This window comes from Rana temporaria, chromosome 4, assembly GCF_905171775.1.
Source record: "Rana temporaria chromosome 4, aRanTem1.1, whole genome shotgun sequence".
Classification (NCBI taxonomy): Eukaryota; Metazoa; Chordata; class Amphibia; order Anura; family Ranidae; genus Rana; species Rana temporaria.
The window spans coordinates 317,965,170-317,985,077 of record NC_053492.1 but is presented as its reverse complement, the minus strand read 5'-3'; the positions used below and the strand labels follow the sequence as shown (position 1 = coordinate 317,985,077).

The window sequence follows — 19,908 nt, the reverse complement described above, 5'->3', positions numbered from 1 at the left end:
AAGCCACATAGGTGTTGAGGGTTAAACATGCAGAGCATAAACTGTTTATTAAATACAAAACATACACTTTTACACACAGGGACACTCCCCCTAGCCTTGTCATAGAGGGGGGCGGGGGGGCGTAGGGGAAACAATGGGAACGGAACACTTGTACATTGAAACAGACTACAGGTAAACATAAAGGGATTATTGTAAGCAGGCAGCCCCTCAATACACATCTCCTGCAGAGAGATGTCTCCAGTCCAGACCATTGTCTATGTGGCATTGACCAACACAATTAGACACAACAACAAGAGGGGGGAGGATGGGGGAGAAGGGATGTAGCATTGCATTACATTATCTCAATGCCAGCTTGTCCTCAAGTCTTAGTCTCTTCTGGGCCATAATCTGTGGGTGAGAGGCCTGCCCACAGTCCCTTTCAAAACACAGTGACAGTGGGTTCTGTCACAGATGGCAATAAAACATGTCAGGGGTTCTAATCCCTCTGCTATACCCAAAACGAAAAAAAAAGTTTTGCCTTTTTTAGTGATGCTTTAATCGGAATGAAGCAGTTTTGCTTCTCATGAAGGTTATGCATTCCACAAAAATTTTAAGGATTCAATTTTTTTTTCTTTTCTTTTTATCACCATGTCTGAGCTTGTTGCACCAAATTGTTACATTATCCTCCTAGTAGTTAATGATTTTATCTGCGACACAAACAAACCTTTGTTCCTAAACTGTGGTGCTGTATCCCTTTTTTGAGAATATACAAAAACAATGGCGTGGGGTCCTCCCCAAAATCCATACCAGACCCTTATCCGAGCATGCAGCCGGCAGGTCAGGAAAGGGAGAAGACGAGCAAGCGTGCACCCTGCCCACCTCTTGAACCATACCAAGCCACATGCACATGCGGGCAATAGATTTGGCATGCAATTTGTCAATGTGAACCAGTGCTAAAGCTCAAGAAAATGTCTCACAGTTGCAATTGTATTCCACAGCAACCAATGAAAAGCTGGTTTAATGTTTCCCCAAAAATAAACTGTGAAATTTCATTGGTTCCTGTTAGTTACAACTCCTGTTCTCTGCATATTTTCAACTCTGTTTTTTTATTTTTTTATTAAATTGTATTTTTATTGAAAAATATTCTGAAAAATACAAATCAAGCAGTATTTTGAAATATCAGTTAGAAAAATAAGCAATTGAAAATGATAAAACAGTGGTATTAAACGCTATATAAACAGAAGTAATTAAAATTATTAAAAGAATTATAAAAAAAACAGAGTCAGTATAGGTTGATCATCAAACAGAAAAAGCTACCATACATTAAGAGTCTATGTCCATTATTAAAGTGGGGAGAGTTGGATAGGCAACAAAGGGTGGGGTCAAGGAGGTAGAAAGAGGGGAGAAGATGGTAATAAGTGGCATACAAAAACCATAACAAAACCACAAATTAAATAAAAACAAGTGCAGGGTGTTAGTAGAAATATCAATGAGTACTGTATATAGAGCAGTCCCAGGAAACCCATATCTTATCAAAGCTATCAACCGCATCCTCTACCATAGCTGTCATATGCTCCATTCTGCGGATATCATTTATAGCTTGTATAAGCTGGGCCTGAGTTGGTGGTGGGCAACCAAAATGCAGGAATAGCTCTTTTTGCTGCTAGCAAGACATAGGAGGCCAATTTATTTGAAGCCTTTCCCAAGCCAGGGATTGGGAGGCCCAGAAAGAGGTGTATCGGATCTAAAGGGATGGAGGAATCACAAAATCTGCTGAAGTAAGGACACAACCATGGACCAGAAAGGAGCAATCAGTTCACATTGCCAAAAAATATGATAGCGAGTGCCTCTGAGTTTACCACACCTCCAGGAGAGAGGGAAGGGTAATAGCCAGGGCAGGACTTAGGGTGGTGAGGGCCCCTGGGCTTGAGTGTTGAAGGGGCCCCCTGGAGCCGAGAATTGGGGGGGGGGTCGAAGATGTTGAGGTTGAGCGAGGGGGGAATCATAGTTGTTGAGCGGGGGGGTGCCTCTCACCTGTGCACGGAATGTGTCGGCTCTCTTCCTTTCAGCAGACATCCACACACCGCTCCGGTTCCTCCTGGAGGGTGGTTTTGCAGTTGTTGAGCGTGAGGGGGGGGGGTGCCTCTCACCTGTGCCGACAGCCGGGGCCACAGACCGTCATTAGCCCGGCTGTCGACTTTCTTCCCTTCAACAGCCACAGTCCTCCACACACCGCTCCGGTTCCTCCTGCTTCCGTGCTGCCTCCTCTTGCAGTGTGGGAAAATTAACCCTTTCGCGGGACTGCAGAAAGAAGCTGTGCGGGAAAGTCCAGCAGAATCCGTGCGTGTTGGGAGGTATGCGCCATCAAGAATTTTGGCCCCCCCCCCCGCAAATTGAGAAGCGGGGGGGGGGGGGCCTTAACACAAAATTTTTTTTTTTATATATAGTGTGTGTGTGTGTGTGTGTGTGTGTATAAAGGGGGGTAGCCATCCTCTGGGCCCTTTAATAAAAAAATAAACATTTAAAAAAAATACATAAAAAAAAAAAGGAAGGTTGCCATCCGGGGGCTCTGGGGACTTCTGGGCCTTTTAATAATAATAATATATATATATAATATATATATATATATATTTGTGTGTGTGTATGTATGTAGGGGGTTGCCATCCGGGGGCCCCATATTGGGCTTGAGCCCAGTCAAGCCCAATGGTAAGTCCGGCCCTGGTAATAGCGATGTAAAACCTTTAGGAGTCCTATACCAAAATAATAACACTTTGAATGCTGTCTCTCTTTGCGCCACAAATCGTGATATTTTGGAAGTTGAGGTCCAAATTTTAGCCCATTGGGGAGGAGAGATTTGTTGTTTAAGATGCGATCATTTACTTATCTATGAGTGGAATTTCATGGAAAGCAGGACATTCTCTTGCAAAAGTTGGTATATAGCAGATATTAGTCATGATTGGTATGGTCCCAGAGAACAAATAACTTCAAAGTGCGTAGGTTTGGTTAGAGTAAGTGAGGGCGAGAGTGATGCTAAATAGTGGGTCATTTGGAGATACGAAAATAACAAATGGTTTGGGATTTGGCTTGTAGATTGAAGGTCTTAGAAGGAGCGAAGTTTGCGGGTGACAGAGTGTACAAGATGTTGGAACAGGCCTGCCTTAGCCCAGGGAAACATCCGAGGATGGGAAAGACTATCAGGGAGTGATGAATTAAAGAGTACATTAGAAAGGAGGGGGCTTGAGGATGCCAGAGAAAATTTGGTGCGACAGGTTCGCCAAATCCTGAGTGAGAACAGCGTAGGGCCCAAGCAGAAGTCATCTGAGAATAATGCAGGAGACCACACAAGGGAGCATGGATGAGTTGGGAACAAAGAACCCATCTATATCTCCGTCCATCGATTCGGTGGTCTCAAACTAGACCGGGATACCACCGCACGGAGGTGGGAAGCCAGGTAGTACTTGTGAATATCTAGAGCACCCATACCTCCCTGACCTCTGGGGGAGAAGATGTCAGAGCTGGCCACTCTATGTGCCCTGTCTTTTCATATAAAATTAAGAAACCACTTTTTAAGGAGTTTCAATTGAGCCATGGGGATGGGGACAGGTAGCGTTTAAAAAAAAAATACAGTAATTTTGGCATAACAGACATCTCCAACACATTAATCCTGCCTATCCAATAAATCAGGAGGGGGTTCCATCTAGTTAGCATGGCTTTGATAGATTTAATCAGGGGAACATAGCTGGCGTAAAGGGTGGAATATGACGGTGTAAGCTGAACTCATCTGGATATTTGAGAGAAGAGGTGCACCAGCGGTAGGGGTACAAGTTCCTAAGCGAGAGGAGATCTGCAGGAGGGAGGTGTAAGGGCAGGGCTTCTGTTTTTAACGTGTTCATTTTGTATCCCGATAGGGAGCTGAACTGGGATAGTAGAGCGTGCAGGGATGGGAGAGAGACATGGAGGTTGGTGAGGGTCAAAAGCATGTCATCAGCAAATAGACAATTTATATTCCTTTTGTTGCATGGGGACCCCACGTATATCTGGGTGTGATCTGATGGGCTCAGCTAAAGGCTCCAGGCAGAGGATAAAAAGGAGGGGAGAAAGGGGGCAACCTTGCATGGTACCATTTGACATGGGGAACGAACGGGATGTAAAGGAGACCAATTGGACCTGAGACAAGGGGCTAGAGTAGAGGGAATGTAAGGCCATGAGAGAAAGACCTCGTAATCCAAATTTAGTAAGGGTAGCAAACTTATAGGGCCAGTTCAATCTATCAAATGGCTTTTGGGCATCAAGGCTAAGGATCAGGGCAGGGCGTCGGACTCTGTTCAGCATGTCAATGAGATCGATAGTTTGTCTGGTATTGTCCCCAGCGTGTCTAGTGGGGACAAAACACACTTGGTCTCTATCAGTTTTGTCAGAAATTGGGAAAGGCGATTAGCCAGAATTTTTATAAAAATCTTAGTCTGAATTTAAAAATGCAATCCGCCTATAACTGTCTGGGAGCGAGGGGTCCTTATCTGGTTTGGGGTATGACTGTAATATGAGTGTAGAAATTTTTAGTGGGGGTGCTGACCTTGGAGAAGAGAATTATAAAGGGATACCAAATGTGTTGGAAGACTCGGGAGAAAGGTCTTATAGTAAGAGTATGGAAGACCGCCTGGGCCAGGGGTTTAATGGGATGGGAGGGATTGAACAGTAAGCTCCTCTTCAGTAATGGGGGTATTCAATACCTGTACATCAGCCTCAGTGAGCTTGGGGGGACTGAGTTCTGCCATAAACGTCTCAAAAGCCGTCTGAAGGGAGGATGTTGGTCAGGGGTATGGCAATTATAACGTTTATCATAGAATTCGCCAAAGACTTGGGACATTGTCTACGGGCAGTAGGTAGGGGTCCCATCTGTGCATTTTAAGTGGTCAGGGAAGGCCTGGGGTTAAGCCTGGAGACCAACATCCTATTTTTGTTTGGCCCAGAGAAGTGATTTATCTATTTTTTGACAGGTATAGGGACTTTATGCGGTTACGTAGGGAGGTTACTGTGCGCAGCCGTTCCATCGTGGGAGCAAGGAGCATTCAGCTGCTGCTAGTTCAGATATTAGAGAGGACCTCAGTAGGGCTGAGTCCCTCTTTCTCTTAGATCCCACAGAGATGCACTGTCCTCTAAAGTATGCCTTATGGGCCTCCCAAAGGACAGACGGGCTGGACACAGAACCTATATTTAGTTGAAAGGGATTCACTTAAAGCGGTACAGAGTTTATCCTTAGTTTCGGGGTGTTCAGGTAATAGGGCCCAGGTCAGAGGACACCATATGGGAAAGCAGTGGGGCTGATACCAGAAAGTAGTCCAATCTGGAGAGCATCTTATGGGGGGGAGAGTAAAACAGGTACTGTCTACCTGTGGTTTAATCCGCCATGTATCAAACAAACGGTTACTTTGGTTCAATTTCCTGAAGGAGGTGGCCTAAGGATTGTGAAACGGGGGAGGGCGTGGCATGGAATAGGGACTTCCTATCCCAAACGGGCGAGAGGACAGCATTAAAGTCACCTCCAATTATCATAAAAGGTTGTGAGACACGGTTCAATTGTTCAAATACCTCAGTTGGAAATGTAATTTAACCCGTGTTAGGGGCATATACATTCATGATCGTTATAGGGTTAGATAGGTAAGTGCCCTCCAGAACTATATAACGGCCATGGGGATCCAATTGGGTAGACTTGATCTGGAGGGAACAGGAGCGTTTAACCAAAACTGCCACTCCAGCTTTTCCAGATGAGTCAGATGCCAGGAAAGACACTGGTAAGTGTCTAGAAGCAAATTTCTGGGATCCTCCAGCTCGAAAATGCGTCTCCTCAACCAGGATTACATCCGCACCGGAGGCCCTGAATTCCTCCAAGGCCACCCATCTTTTCCTTTATGGAATTCAAACCTTCACATTATACGATAAGTTTCCGAGCCATGAATAAATAATACAATTCAGCTTAAGTATATCCAAAACAATGGGCAATAGCCCAGAAGTAAAAGCATATGTGTGTAGCCGTAGGACCAACCTTGGTCTGTCCAAGAGTTCACTTAACATGGGATGATCAACAGTAAAACAAGAAAGAGAAAAAGAATAAAAGAAAAATGAAAAAATAAATCAGCAATACCGGAACTGTCATGAGGCGGTCCAAAAAGGGGGACCATGAAAGAGTATGTAGCTTGGAAACAAGGCCTGTGTGGCCCAAAAAATTGAAAAAAGGAACAACATCAAAAAAAGGCCTGAGCAACAAGCAACTACTCAGGAATCCTCGGCCGCAGCCTGAGGACCAGTAGAGGAGCATAGCAGTCCGCCTATGTTACCAGATCGAACCCTTCTCGAGATTACCTGGTGAGGAGCAGCTGTAGGAGACCCAATGAAGAATAAAGAAAAAAAAAAGTTTCTTTCAAAAACACATAAAGCAAAAAAAGAGCAGCAACATAGCTGAAACTTTGCAGGGTGCTCTCATAGGAAGGCAATGTGTAATACACAGCGGTCCCTTAAAGGAGATCGACTAAAAGTCAAGATCCCAAATGGGACAAAAAGAAGGTAGGAGCAGGAGGGTTGCCTGCATCAAATCAGGTGGGTGGCCTAAGACGTTGAGAGCGTTGGGGTGTAGAATATGCCTTCGATCCTCTGCCTCTCACCGGGGTCCAGATCCTGGAAGGAGCCGATAGGGGATGTGGGGTGGCAGGCGAGGACTGGTCCTCCTCTGCAGGGAGTGGGGGGAGGCCCAGATGTTTGATAAATGCATCCCTTTCCTGAAGGTCACAGACCCCATCCAGGGTGACATTGAGGCGGAAAGGAAAGCCCCAGTAGTAAGGGACCTTGTGCAGCTGAAGGTGAGAGGTGATGGGTCATAGAGGGCGGCGCTTGGCCAATGTGATCGGAGAAAGGTCACTGACCAGTTAAATTTTGTCTCCTTTATAATCAATGCCTGACCTATTGGGTGTGGCCCTGGTCAGGGTCTCTTTACCCAAATAAAAGTGGAAACGTACCACTATGTCACAGGGTCTAGCCCCCGCAGGGGGTTTAGGGGCCAGGGACCTATGTGCTTGATCTAGGCGCCAGTCATTGTCCACAATTTCAGGCGCAAGGGTGTTGAAAAGGCCCAAAAGATAAGTCCTAATGTTGTCAGCCACCGTTTCAGGGACTCCACGGATTCTAAGAGTCTGGCGTCATTCCCTATTCTCAAGGTCCTCCTGCTGGAACTGTAGTTGGGATACTGAGTTTTTAAGGAGGGCATTCTTCTCTTCAAGAGCCTGTACATAATGCAAAGTCTCATCAAATTTTGTCTCTAGGGTAGCTGTGCGTCCACCAAATGCATCCATTTCCCCCCTGGGTTCTCTAGAAATCCTCCCCATCTCCTTAGCAATGGCTCTGGTTACCTGCTGGGCCAAAGCCTGGAGTTTGAGGTCCATCTCTGGAGTCAGGACGGGTTGAGGAGAGGGGGCAGTGTGTGGGTGGATGGCCTGCTGCGATCCATCCTCCGCCATCAGGGTGCCGACGTAATCCTCCGGATTTCCCTGAGAAATCAAGACTGGGATTGAGGCCTGGTCAGGAAACGATCCTTGGTGGAGGAGGGCCGCGGCGGTTGTGTGGCTCGGTAATGGGATCGCTGATCCCAGATTTTGCCCATGAAGTGACGGAGGGAGTCGGAGTCATGGCGTCTTACCTCCAGAGCTATTGGTGGCTGGAGAAGCTGTGCAGAGGCTGCGGATCACGGGACAGGAGCAGAGCTCAGGAGTCGCACGTCCGCCATATTAGAGAGCTGCTCTTGGGCCCCCTCAACTCTGTTTTAATGAAATGTTAAGTCCCTGGAGAAGACATTTTTCCGCAGTGACTCGTCAGATGAATGCACACTAATCGGACTAAATAGAAAATTGCAACAAACTATTTCAAACCAGGTATCCATAAAAAAAAGTTAAACACTGAAGCAGCACTGAGCCTTGCAGACAGCAGAGAAATGTTTTCAGGATAAGGGCAATATGCAGCTCCATCAATAGATCATATGATGATAAAACAGGGTGTACGAATATCTGCACTAACTATAAAAACACAAGAAAAAAGCAGCTAGCACAGTTTGTTGATTTAGCAAACACAAAAATAGTAATCAAAAATGCAGCTCTTCAGTGAATAATGGTGATAGTCCATGTGAAAGTCAATATAAAATAAAACTGATGTAAGGCTGATATGAAACCTCCACCAAGCTTCAATGTGCAAAGAAAGAGCACACCACACCAATGTGCTATCAATCTGCTTACCAGAAAGATAAGACAACAGGCGATTGTAATCATACAATGCAGGGGGTCAGTGGTAAATGCAACACTCCAGACTTGATAGATCAAGTAAAGGAATATCCAAAGACATCAGCATCAGAAAGACTTCCAGGACTCACAAGACCAAGTGGGTATATTGTGCGATCCTCAACAGGAATTTACCCAGTATGAGGAAAGAAGCAATCATAGTGAAGCCCATGAAGGTAAAACATACAGTGTTTATTGTAGTCTACTTGCAGGTAAAAAGGAACATCATGGAATAAACTCTGCGGCTCTTAGCATGCTTGCATCGGCCATCCTGACATGTTTCAACCTATGTGGATATCATCAGCTTGGTGGAGGTTTCATATCAGCCTTATATCAGTTTTATTTTATAATGACTTTTTTCACATGGACTATCAAATTGCTATTATTCACTGAAGCGCTGCATTTTGGATTACTATAGATCATATGAGGCCAGAAGGAAATTGTGAAAGTGAGTGCATACACCAAGCTGTCTCACACACATTCACGCAATGGACTGCATGCTTCCCGGCCAACATACTTCCCGGTGGAACCTACTGACCTCAGGAGCCTTCTGTGTATTTTCGGTGAAGCTTTCTGCTGATCCACAAGCTCCTCTCCTCCCTCCAGGACTCCTGCCTGCTAATGCGCCTCCGTTGCAGACTTGGGATTGCACACACATGCATCAGCATATATCTCCAGATCCTTCTTGCCGCCAAATTCTATTGATCCTGTACATGTACTTCCAAAACAATAGCAAAGCTGCAGGGCTCTCCAGATGGCTTTAGTTGTTGCTCTGTACTGGTAAGGAACCTAGAGCCTGGTGTGCATCACTTTGCTGGGACCATCAAGCACCCCTGGTTGCCAGAACTGGCCTGAAGGACCCCCATCTCAACTCCCACTCCAGGAGCTGGCAGGACAGCTAGTGTCTAGTTGTTGAAGCAGACCGTAAACCGGGGCCTAGCAGGAGGAAGGCTGTGGCCAAGTACATAGCCAAGACCTGGTGGTTGAGAACCACTGCATTAGACATATTTATGCACAGGCCTAGGAATTGCAAGATAAAGTGCCTCATTTTACAGTTAAAGCCCACCACACTAGGTTAGTAAAAGTTTATTTTCAGAATCAGGCCTCTGTGTCTCACGTCAACATTTGTTGCCATCTCTTTTGACAGAGGCAGCAGCAAGGGAGCAGTCTTAGCCGGCTACTGACCACTAATGCTGGGGGCAGGGGTTCTGATTGCATCCTAAGCCTTGTAATGATCACCATTGCTGATAAGGAAGGGAGGGGCAGGAGGTGTTACAACCTGCCACTTGCCACCAATGCTGAGGAGAACCCAGTCTCCTGCAAAAAGGAAAAAATATCAACATGGCTAGTCTTTTAGATGGTGGGAAACCTTCGACCTCTTGCTAGGGGAGTTGAACCCATGTGTGTATATATATATATATTTTTTTTAATAGATCTTTAGGGGGCGTGTTAGCCATGATAGAGAGGGGTGGCAAGCCAGGGAATGTGGGATGTGGAGGGAGCCCAGCCTTCAGGACTTGCAGTGAGGGGGGGGGGAAGTATTTGAACCCCTGCTGATTTTGTACGTTTGCCCACTGACAAAGAAATGATCAGTCTCTAATTTTAATGGTAGGTTTATTTCAACAGTGAGACTGAATAACACCAAAAATATCCATAAAAATGTATTTTAAAAAATGTGTAAATTGATTTGCTTTTAATAAGTGAAATAAGTATTTGATCTCCCTATGCATCAGCAAGATGTCTGTCTGGCTCCCTGGTGTCTTTTCCTTTACAGGTAATGAGCTGAGTTTAGGAGCACTCTTAAAGGGAGTTCTAATCTCAGCTTGTTACCTGTATAAAAGACACCTGTGCACAAAAGGGAGTTCTAATCTCAGCTTGTTACCTGTATAAAAGACACCTGTGCACAGAAGCAATCAGATTCCAATCTCTCCACCATGGCCAAGACCAAAGAGCTGTTCAAGGATGTCGTGGACAAGATTGTAGACCTACACAAGGCTGGAATGGGCTACTAGACCATCGCCAAGCAGCTTGGTGAGAGGGTGACAACAGTTGGTGCGATTATTCGCAAATTGAAGAAACACAAAATAATTATCAATCTCCCTTGGTCTGGGTGCTCTATGCAAGATCTCACCTCGTTGAATTTCAATCTTCATGAGAATGGTGAGGATTCTGCCCAGAACTACACGGGAGAATCTTGTCAATGATATCAAGGCAGCTGGAAACATGGTCACCAAGAAAACAATATGTAAGGACTGAAATTCTGCAGCGCCTGCAAGTTCACCCTGCTCAAGAAGGCACATGTACAGGCACGTCTGAAGTATGCTAATGAACATCTGAATGATTCAGAGGAGAACTGGGTGAAAGTGTTGTTGTGGTCAGATGATGCCAAAATCGAGCTCTTTGACATCAACTCAACTCGCTGTGTGTGGAGGAGGAAGAATGCTGCCTATAACTCCAAGAACCCAATCCCCACCGTCAAAGATGGAGGTGGAAACATTTCTGCTTTGGGGGTGTTTTTCTGCTAAGGGGACAAATTTACTGCATCAAAGGGACGATGGAGGGAGCCATGTACTGTCAAAGCTTGGGTGACTTCCTCCTTCCCTTAGCCTGGGCATTGAAAATGGGTCCTGGATGTGTCTTCCAGCGTGGCAATGACCCAAAACACACAGCCAAGGCAACAATGGAGTGGCTAAAGAAGCACATTAATGTCCTGGAGTGGCTCTACGGCTGGACATTTGGCTGCAGTAGTCGATGCGAGTACGGAGTTACCTAGGAGGGGGTGAAAGAGAGTGCAAAGATGGGGGGGGACGACTTAGCCAGGGGAGAAGCAGCGGGGGTGCAGGTGGCAGAGGGCCAGTGGGAAGAGGAGGTAAAGCAGTTTACGTACCATACGATAGAAACTGTGAACCAACCTCAATAAAAAGCAACAATACACAGGATAAACACAATAACAAAATGAGGGGCAGAGGGGTCAAACCTCAAGACCCCCAACTCATAACAAGAAACCTATAGTCATGAACAATGACTAAAACTCAAAGGTCCAGGAAAGCAAAATGGCAGGGCATAACTCAAGGTCCAACCCCACCAGCCCAAGGCCAGGGAGATGGGAGCCTGAAGCAACCAACTCTGACCAAACATCTTTAAGTATAGAGTTAGGGATGCCAGGTAACTGCCTGGATAGGTATACCTGGGGCGGGTGGTGGGGATTTAAGTGAGTAGGACGTGTAATATGAGTGTCCCAAATATAATAGCAAATGGAGGAGATGGGGGGGGGGGGTGAGGGGAGAGCCTGGGGAGATGGGAGGAGAAGGGAAAGGAGAGCTTTACCTGTGAGCCCAAGGTGTTACGGTCAACAGTAAACAATAAAGCTAAAAAAAGGGCTTTCTGGTTGGCCAAACAGGACCGTAGTGTGGCCCATGTTGTATTGGCTTTAGCCATACTAGTAACAAGGACAAACTGGGCTCCTGTAATGAGAGCCAATACATATCTTTTGCATCCTTTTTTGTAATTGCAATGTCCTTTTTTATTTTAGAATCTGACTGTGCAACACATAATGGCTGAAGTTCAGGACCTTCTTGCGAAGTCCAGAGTTCTTCAAACGAATCTTGGTCCCCATGTTGTTGATTGTCTTCTTCGCGTTGCTGTTTCAAATTTTTCTTTTGTTTCTGCCCATCTTGAAGAGCAAAAAGAAAAGGTATGGTTTTAAAAGTTTAAATGTTCATTACAGATATGTATTCTAAACAATACTTGTCAAAAAAGATTTAGTGGTCAAACCTTAAAGTGATACTAAAGTTTTTTTGTTTGTTTTTTTGCACAGAGAAGCCCAGATCCTCCTCTTCTCGTGTCCTTCTTTTGTGCTCCTGGCCCCTACATCCTCTTGAGTGCCCCCACAGCAAGCAGCTTGCTATGGGGGCATCCGAGCTGACCTGCAGCTCCCTGTGTCCATTCAGACATGCCCCGTCTCTCTTCCAATTGGCTCACTGACACTGACCCCGTTTGCAGGCTGACGTCTAAATTCTTATGTGCCCTGGGTTGGTGTCCTGCTGGAAACCAGTCAACCAGTCCGATCCCGCTCATAACTATGAGGCTCTGTTGTGACAACAGTAGAATTAATGGCATTTTCAACTTTTTGCTTTAACCAGTTCCGGACCACCCCACGTACATGTACTACAGCAGGGTGGCCAGGCTGCGCAAAGTCACATACAAGCACGTGACTCGTCACTGTGGTGATTTGATTGGGTTCAGAACCGATCACTCAACAGGTTCAGGCCAATGATTTATGGCCTGGACCTGCTGACCGGTTCTGAACAATGGACAAGCTTCCTCTGCTCTGCCTGTGGACAAGCTTCCTCTTCCTCTGCCTGTGTTTACATAACACAGGCAACAATCCAAGACAGCGTCAGATTTTAAATTAATAGAAATCAATACTTCAATGATTAAACCGCACCTTCCGTTTTTAAAATGCAAAGTGATTTCATTAAACATCAACATGATAATATGTGTGTAAATAGTCTAAACACACTGGCCCAGATTCAAGAAGCACTTGCGCCCGCGCAACCATAGGTTGCGCAGCGCAAGGGCTTACTTGCTCCGGTGTAACGAGTGCTCCTGATTCAGGAACCTCGTTACACCGACTGCAGCCTAGGATATGACAGACATAAGCCTCCTTATGCCTTCATATCTCAGGCTGCATTCTTGCGTTGGCCGCTAGGGGGCGCGGCCATTGTGATCGGCGTATAGTATGCAAATTGCATACTACCACCGATTCACAAAAGTTGCGCGGGCCCTGCGCACGCAAGGTACGGAGTTTCCGTACGGCAACTTTAGCGCAAGGTTGCTCCTGCTAATAGCAGGGGCAACCAATGCTAAAGTATAGCTGCGCTTCCCGCTCGTGAAATTTAAATTTCACGTCGTTTACGTAAGTGATTCGTGAATGGCGCTGGACGCCATTCACGTTCACTTAGAAGCAAATGACGTCCTTGCGACGTCATTTGCCGCAATGCACGTCGGGAAAGTTTCCCGACGGAGCATGCGCTGTTAGCTCGGCGCGGGAGCGCGCCTAATTTAAATGATTCCCGCCCCCGGTGGGATCATTTGCATTAGGCGCCCTTACGCAGGGCTAATTAGCATAGCGCCCGCGCAATTTACGGAGCTACTGCTCCGTGAATCGCGGGCAAATCGAAATATTTGCGTGGGCGCAGAGAAAAATCTTTGCTCTTTGCCCACGCAAATATTGCACCGATCTACCTGAATCTGGGCCAATGACTTCAATAGTGCAATGAGGGAATGTTTAAACAATGTATTAACTTCTTCAAATATAGTGTACACAATCTTCAAATCCCTGCTGGACAGTAGGTATATTTGACAGAAATATCTTCCATCGCCTGTCACACATCCTACTCACCAGACTTCCATGAACCCCATTACAGGTAGTCATAAAGCACAAATGGGTATATCCAGCAGGAGTTGGTACACGATCCCAATGATGATCCCAATGTTTAACCGACCTCCAGGACACTCACACCAAAAGGAATCCAGATAGTTTGAGCATGTTCCCAGGCTAAAACGATTTGAGGCGAGTTGTCCAATGGTTAATGGGGAAAAATCAAAATGAAAGGGCTTCCATAGTGAAGTGTGTCACAATTTTATTCCTAAAAACAAGGTAAAACATCAAATGCTTGCAGCTTAAAGATCCATGTGCATGGAGACGCTGCGCTTCCAAAAAAATGGCGTAAATGGCGTGTCGCAATCAAGCACCCTACCGGTTTCGTTGGTGTATACCAACGTCGTTAATTTTTTTTTTTTTTCTTGCACAAAGTTGTCACTAAATGATATATTGCTCACACATGGCATGGGTATATGTGAAATTACATCCCAAAATACATTCTGCTGCTGCTTCTCCTGAGTACGGGGAATACCACATGTGCAGGACTTTTTGGGAGCCTAGAAGTGACACGGTGAGTTTTTTTTTGCAGATCTTATTTGTTTTGGAAAATGAAGAAAGAAAAGGATTTTTCTTTAATTTTTTCAATTTTCAACACTTTGTGTCAAAAATCGAGATCTGCAAAATACTCAACATCAGGGATTGACAAATTTGCTTGGAATCTAGGAGCCAGCTAAAAAAGTTAGGAGCCAGAAAACGCAGCACGTCCCCTACGAGCTTGCGCGCAGAAGCGAACACATACGTGAGCAGCGCCCGCATATGTAAACGGTGTTCAAACCACACATGTGAGGTATCGCCGTGATTGGTAGAGTGAGAGCAATAATTCTAGCCCTCCTCTGTAACTCAAAACATGCAACCTGTAGATTTTTTTAAACGTCGCCTATGAAGATTTTAAAGGGTAAAAGTTTGTCGGCATTCCACAAGCGGACGCAATTTTGAAGCGTGACATGTTGGGTATGAATTTACTCGGCGTAACATTATCTTTCATAATATAAAAAAAAAATGGAGATAACTTTACTGTTTTATTTTTTATTAAAAAAAGTGTAATTTTTTCCCAAAAAAGTGCGCTTGTAAGACCACTGTGCAAATACGGCGTGACAAAGTATTGCAACAATCGCCTTTTTTTTCTCTAGGGTGTTAGGATAAAAAATATATATAATGTTTGGGGGTTCTAATTAGAGGGAAGAAGATAGCAGTGAAAATAGTGAAAAATGACATTAGAATTGCTGTTTAACTTGTAATGCTCAACTTGTAATACCAACGGCCACCACCAGATGGCGCCAGCTCACACAAGGAAGAGCTGAGGACTTCACAAGGCCGCTAAGCCACGGCCTCAATTACCAGACATCACGGGCCCCCGCGATCGAGCGGCGGGGGAGGTGGGGGCCTAGTCCTCCGCGATCCTGGGGAAAAGGCACCTCCGCGGACTAGGCCGAAGCCGCGGCCTCACCTAAAACATCCAGGATGTTTTAGGCGAGGCCGGTCCTATGAAACAAACATTTTTTTATTTTATTTTTTTTATTTGCCCACCTTCCAAGCCAAGTCGCCAGGACGCTATTTCTAGTCGCCATGGCGACCGGGATTTGTCGAGCCCTGCTCAACATGCCTCTCGGCAAATGGCTTGGGGTGTCTTCTTTCCGAAAAGGGGTCATTTGGGGGGGGTTTCGTGCCATCTTGGCATTTCATAGCCTTCAAAAATGTGGTCAGTAGTGAGGAGTGAAATCAACATTTTATGCCCCTAGCCTGAAGGCGGTGATTTGTTTTCGTGGTCCCATATGCAGCTAGACTGCCAAAATGTCCCACACATATGGTTTCCCCGTACTCAAATGAAGCCGCAAAGTATTTTGGGGTGTAATCTCACATATAACAATGGCATGTTTGAGCAATATATCATTTAGTGATGACTTTGTGTAAAAAATATAAAAATAAAAAATGTTTTTAATTTTCCCGCGACTTGTGGCAAAATATAAAATATTCCATGGACTCAACATGCTTTTCAGCAAATGGCTTGGGGTGTCTACTTTTTAAAATTGGGTCATTTGTGTGTTTTTTTTTTTGCTATCTTGGCATTTCAAGGCCTCCGAAAATGTAATCGGTAGTGAGGAGTGAAATTAAAAATTTACGCCCTGAAGGCAGTGATTGGTTTTCGGGGTCCTGTATGCCAGTGGTTCTCAACTCTGTCCTCAATACCCCCCAACAGGCCATGTTTGCAGGTTTTTCCATTATCTTGCACAGATACTTTTAATCAGTCAATGGCTTGGTATTTTTGACAGCTTTTTAATTTAAGTGAAATTCCCAAAACAGGGCCTGTTGAGTGTTCTTGAGGACAGGGTTGAGAACCACTACTGTATGTGACTAGGCTCCCAAAAAGTCTCACACGTGGTATCCCCGTACTCAGAAGCAACAGAATGTATTTTGATGTGTAATTCTACATATACCCATGGCATGTGTGAGCAAAATCTAATTTCAATTGCAACTTTGTGTAAATTATTTTGTAATTTTTCAATCATTTGTGACAAAATTAAAGGGGTTGTAAAGGATTCCCCCCCCCCCCCCCCTAAATAGCTTCCTTTACCTTAGTGCAGTCCTCCTTCACTTACCTCATCCTTCGATTTTGCTTTTCAATGTCCTTATTTCTTCTTAGAAATGCTCACTTCCTGTTCTTCTGTCTGTAACTCAACACCATAATGGAAGGCTTTCTCCCTGGTGTGGAAAAAGCCTCTTGAGGGGGGAGGGGGTGAGCAGGAGTGTCATAACCCCCTTTAACACACAGCTCCTTTCTCTATCTGCAAAGTAGAGTGTGTCCTGAATTGCCTGCTCGCCCCTCCCCCCTCAGGAGGCTTTCTCCACACCAGGGAGAAAGCCTCGCATTACGGACGAGGTAAGGTAAAGGAAGCTGTTTAGGGGGGAAAAAAAATTCTTTACAACCCCTTTAAATATTCAATGGGCTCAACATGCCTCTCAGCAAGTTTCTTTGGGTAAATATCTGAGATTAAACCTATTCCTCAAATTTGTAAATGGGGGAAAAACAGTAGCGCTAAAAAGTGATACACAATATAACACCAAATATAAACAATGACAATATTGATGTATAACGTGAATATAAAAAATATCACCCAGTGACGCGTGACAAATTAATAGTCCATAAACAAAAATGTTGAAGTGAAGATATTGAATGCAAAAAATCCAAATGATGAATCTTCTTATGTCTTAAATCTTCCACCACACCAACGTGTATGTGACACCACTCCCTCTGAAACCGCACTCACCAGCTAATCTTGCCTCCCACTTTCGTGTTTGGCTCAGATGCTTTTTAAACCACACATGGGTTTAAAAGATCATGCACTATTCAACCCTGCTTCAAAATAGGATCTCTCCACATGTGAAATTTAAAAAAGTGCTCCAATAGCGTAATAGAATCCGTAAAGCACCAGATATTTTGATCTATAAATTTCTTTAGTTCGGGGGCCGGCAACCCCTTTATCGTGATCTACCTGTCGATCGCCGCCATCTGACAGGTAGATCATTCCTAAAATATCGCCAACCCCTGCCCAAGTCTGCCACCTCATAGATCAGAGCAGCGATAAGCACCTGCCCCCGCCCCAGGGCTTTATGGGAATGAGAAAAAAAGTGTCTGTGCTAGGGAAGGCACATAGGGCGGTCTGGTGGGGCATATCCTTCAAAGCAGGTAACTGAAGACTGGAGGTGGAAAAGCTGCAGGTGGTCAGTGCCAGGAGGTTGTAATCACAGGTCCTCAGTGGGGACTGGCCTGGCATTCTTGTGTAAGGCTGCTGCTGCCTATAATGTACGTGTGTGTAGCGGCTAGACATCAGCATTTAGTTTGCATTGTAGTGGCCGCTGCCTGAGAGTAGGAAATGGGCAGCTTCTTGTTAAGGCACAGTGCAGCAGTCAATGGTGTTTATGTACATCTGACCTCTGCTTACTTTCCACTGACCCTGCACTCTGTGTTACTGCTTACCTCAGAACTTTGACCCCTGTCCTCTGCCCTAATGACCTTATTTTCTGCCCCATCTGACCCCTGTACTTTACCCTACAAACCACTGACCTCTGTATACTGTCCTACCTACTACTGACCTCTACACACGGCCCTGCATCATATTTGTGGGGGACACCAAAACTCAAGCTACCTTTTTTAGGGCTCATTCACAACAGAACACGGTATGTTCCGTTCCAGTTTCCGTGCCATTCCAGTTACACTGCCCTTGCGATCTGCAGTGGGTGTCAGTGCAAAGTTAACACCACCCCCCCCCCCCCCCCCAACGCAGATCACCAAGATCGCACAGAAACACCATGCAATCTGATTGAAGTTCATCTCTAAAAGTAGTGCATGCACTCGTTTTGGTGCTGTGCTATTCGTGGCGATTCCTAGTGTTAATGGGCCCATAAGGTAGGCCAAGTTTTTTTATTTTCGCACTGATGTATTATATTTAGTTTTTTTTCATGCTATCCTCTTCTTCTTTTTTTTTTTTTTTTTTTGGGGCCTTGCTTGATGATCACTTCAGCTCCGGAAGGATTTACCCTCTTAAAGCGGGGGTTCACCCTATAAAATCAAAATTTTTTTTTTTTTCTTCTAGCCTAAAATTCGGCATTGTAGCGCAAGCTACAGTATGCCGGTCTTAATTTTTTTTATCGCCGTACTCACTGTTATATCGTACATAGTAGATTCCGACTGCCCACGGGGAATGGGCGTTCCAATCCAGACGGAAGGTGATTGACGGCCGGCTCTGGCGCGTCACGCTTCTCCGGAGATAGCCAAAATAGGCTTGGCTCTTCACGGCGCCTGCGCATAGTCTGTGCGCAGGCGCCGTGAAGAGCCGAGACCTACTCCGGCTGTCTTCGGGGAGCGTGACGTGCCAGAGCCGGCTGTCAATCACCCTCCCTCTTGAAAGGAACGCCCATTCCCCGCGGGCAGTCAGAATCTACTATGTACGATATAACAGTGAGTATGGGGATAAAAAAATTAAGACCGGCATACTGTAGCTCGCGCTACAATTTCCCGAATTTAATGCTGAAATGTTGTTCTGCAGGGTGAACCACCGCTTTAATGACCAGGCCATTTTTTTGCTATACGGCGCTGCAACGCTTTTATTGACAATTGCCACCATCATGCACAGTTGTACCCAAACAAAATTGAAAAAGCGTTTAAAATTTTTGCGCTATTAACGAAAAAAGCGGCATTTTTGAAAAAACAAAATTATTATTTTACTTTTCTGCTATAATACATATCCCAAAGAAATTAAAAATAAAACCTTTTAAGGTATAGGCCAATATGTGGTGTTCTACATATTTTTGGTAAAAAAAATCCCAATAAGTGAATATTAATTGGTTTGCGTCAAAGTTAAATCATGTACAAAATAGTGGATAGATTTAGGGACTTTTATTTATTTATTTGGATCATTTTTTCTGGTAATGGCCGCAATCAGCATTTTTTTGCACAACTTCGACATTGCGGTGGATATATCTGACTCTAATGCCGCGTACACACGGTCGTTTTTCATCATGAAAAAAAATGCCTTTTTTAAAAACGTAATTTAAAATCATCGTGTGTGGGCTTCACAACGTTTTTCGGCTTCTGAAAAATGTTGTTTTTCGGGTTGTAAAAAATGATCGTGTGTGGGCTAAAACGACGCTTTAAACCCGCGCATGCTCAGAAGCGAGTTATGAGACCTGAGCGCTCGTTCTGGTAAAACTACCGTTCTTAATGGAGTAAGCACATTCATCACGCTGTAACAGACAAAAAAGCACAAATTGTCTTTTACTAACACTGAATCAGTTAAAAGCTGCCCAAAGGCGAATAGAACTTCCCCTTCAGAGTGCCGTTGTACGTCACCGCGCTTTGTTCATCATTTTTCAAAAACGATGGTGTGTGGGCAACATCGTTTTTAACCACTTCTCTACTTTGGGTGTTTTTCAGATTTGGTGTTTACAAGACTAAAACAGTTTTTTTTGCTAGAAAATTACTTAAAACCCACAAACATTTTATATTTATTTTTTTCTAATACCCTGGAGAATAAAATGGCGATCATTGCAATACTTTTTGTCACACCATATTTGCGCACTTTTTTTGGAAAAAAAACACTTTTTTTAATTAAAAAATAAGACAGCAATAAATTTGGCCCAATTTTTTTATATATTGTGAAAGATAAT

At 44.8% G+C, this 19,908-nt stretch overlaps 1 protein-coding gene across 1 annotated transcript in view; it reads left to right on the top strand.

Moving 5' to 3' along the window:
• Nucleotides 1-19,908, top strand: part of LYST (lysosomal trafficking regulator) — a 317,564-nt gene that overhangs the window by 78,445 nt on the left and 219,211 nt on the right. Inside the window, exon 6 of the mRNA XM_040350648.1 lies at nt 11,830-11,991. Within this exon, the coding sequence (XP_040206582.1) occupies nt 11,830-11,991 (162 nt within the window). The remainder of the gene's footprint in view (nt 1-11,829; nt 11,992-19,908) is intronic.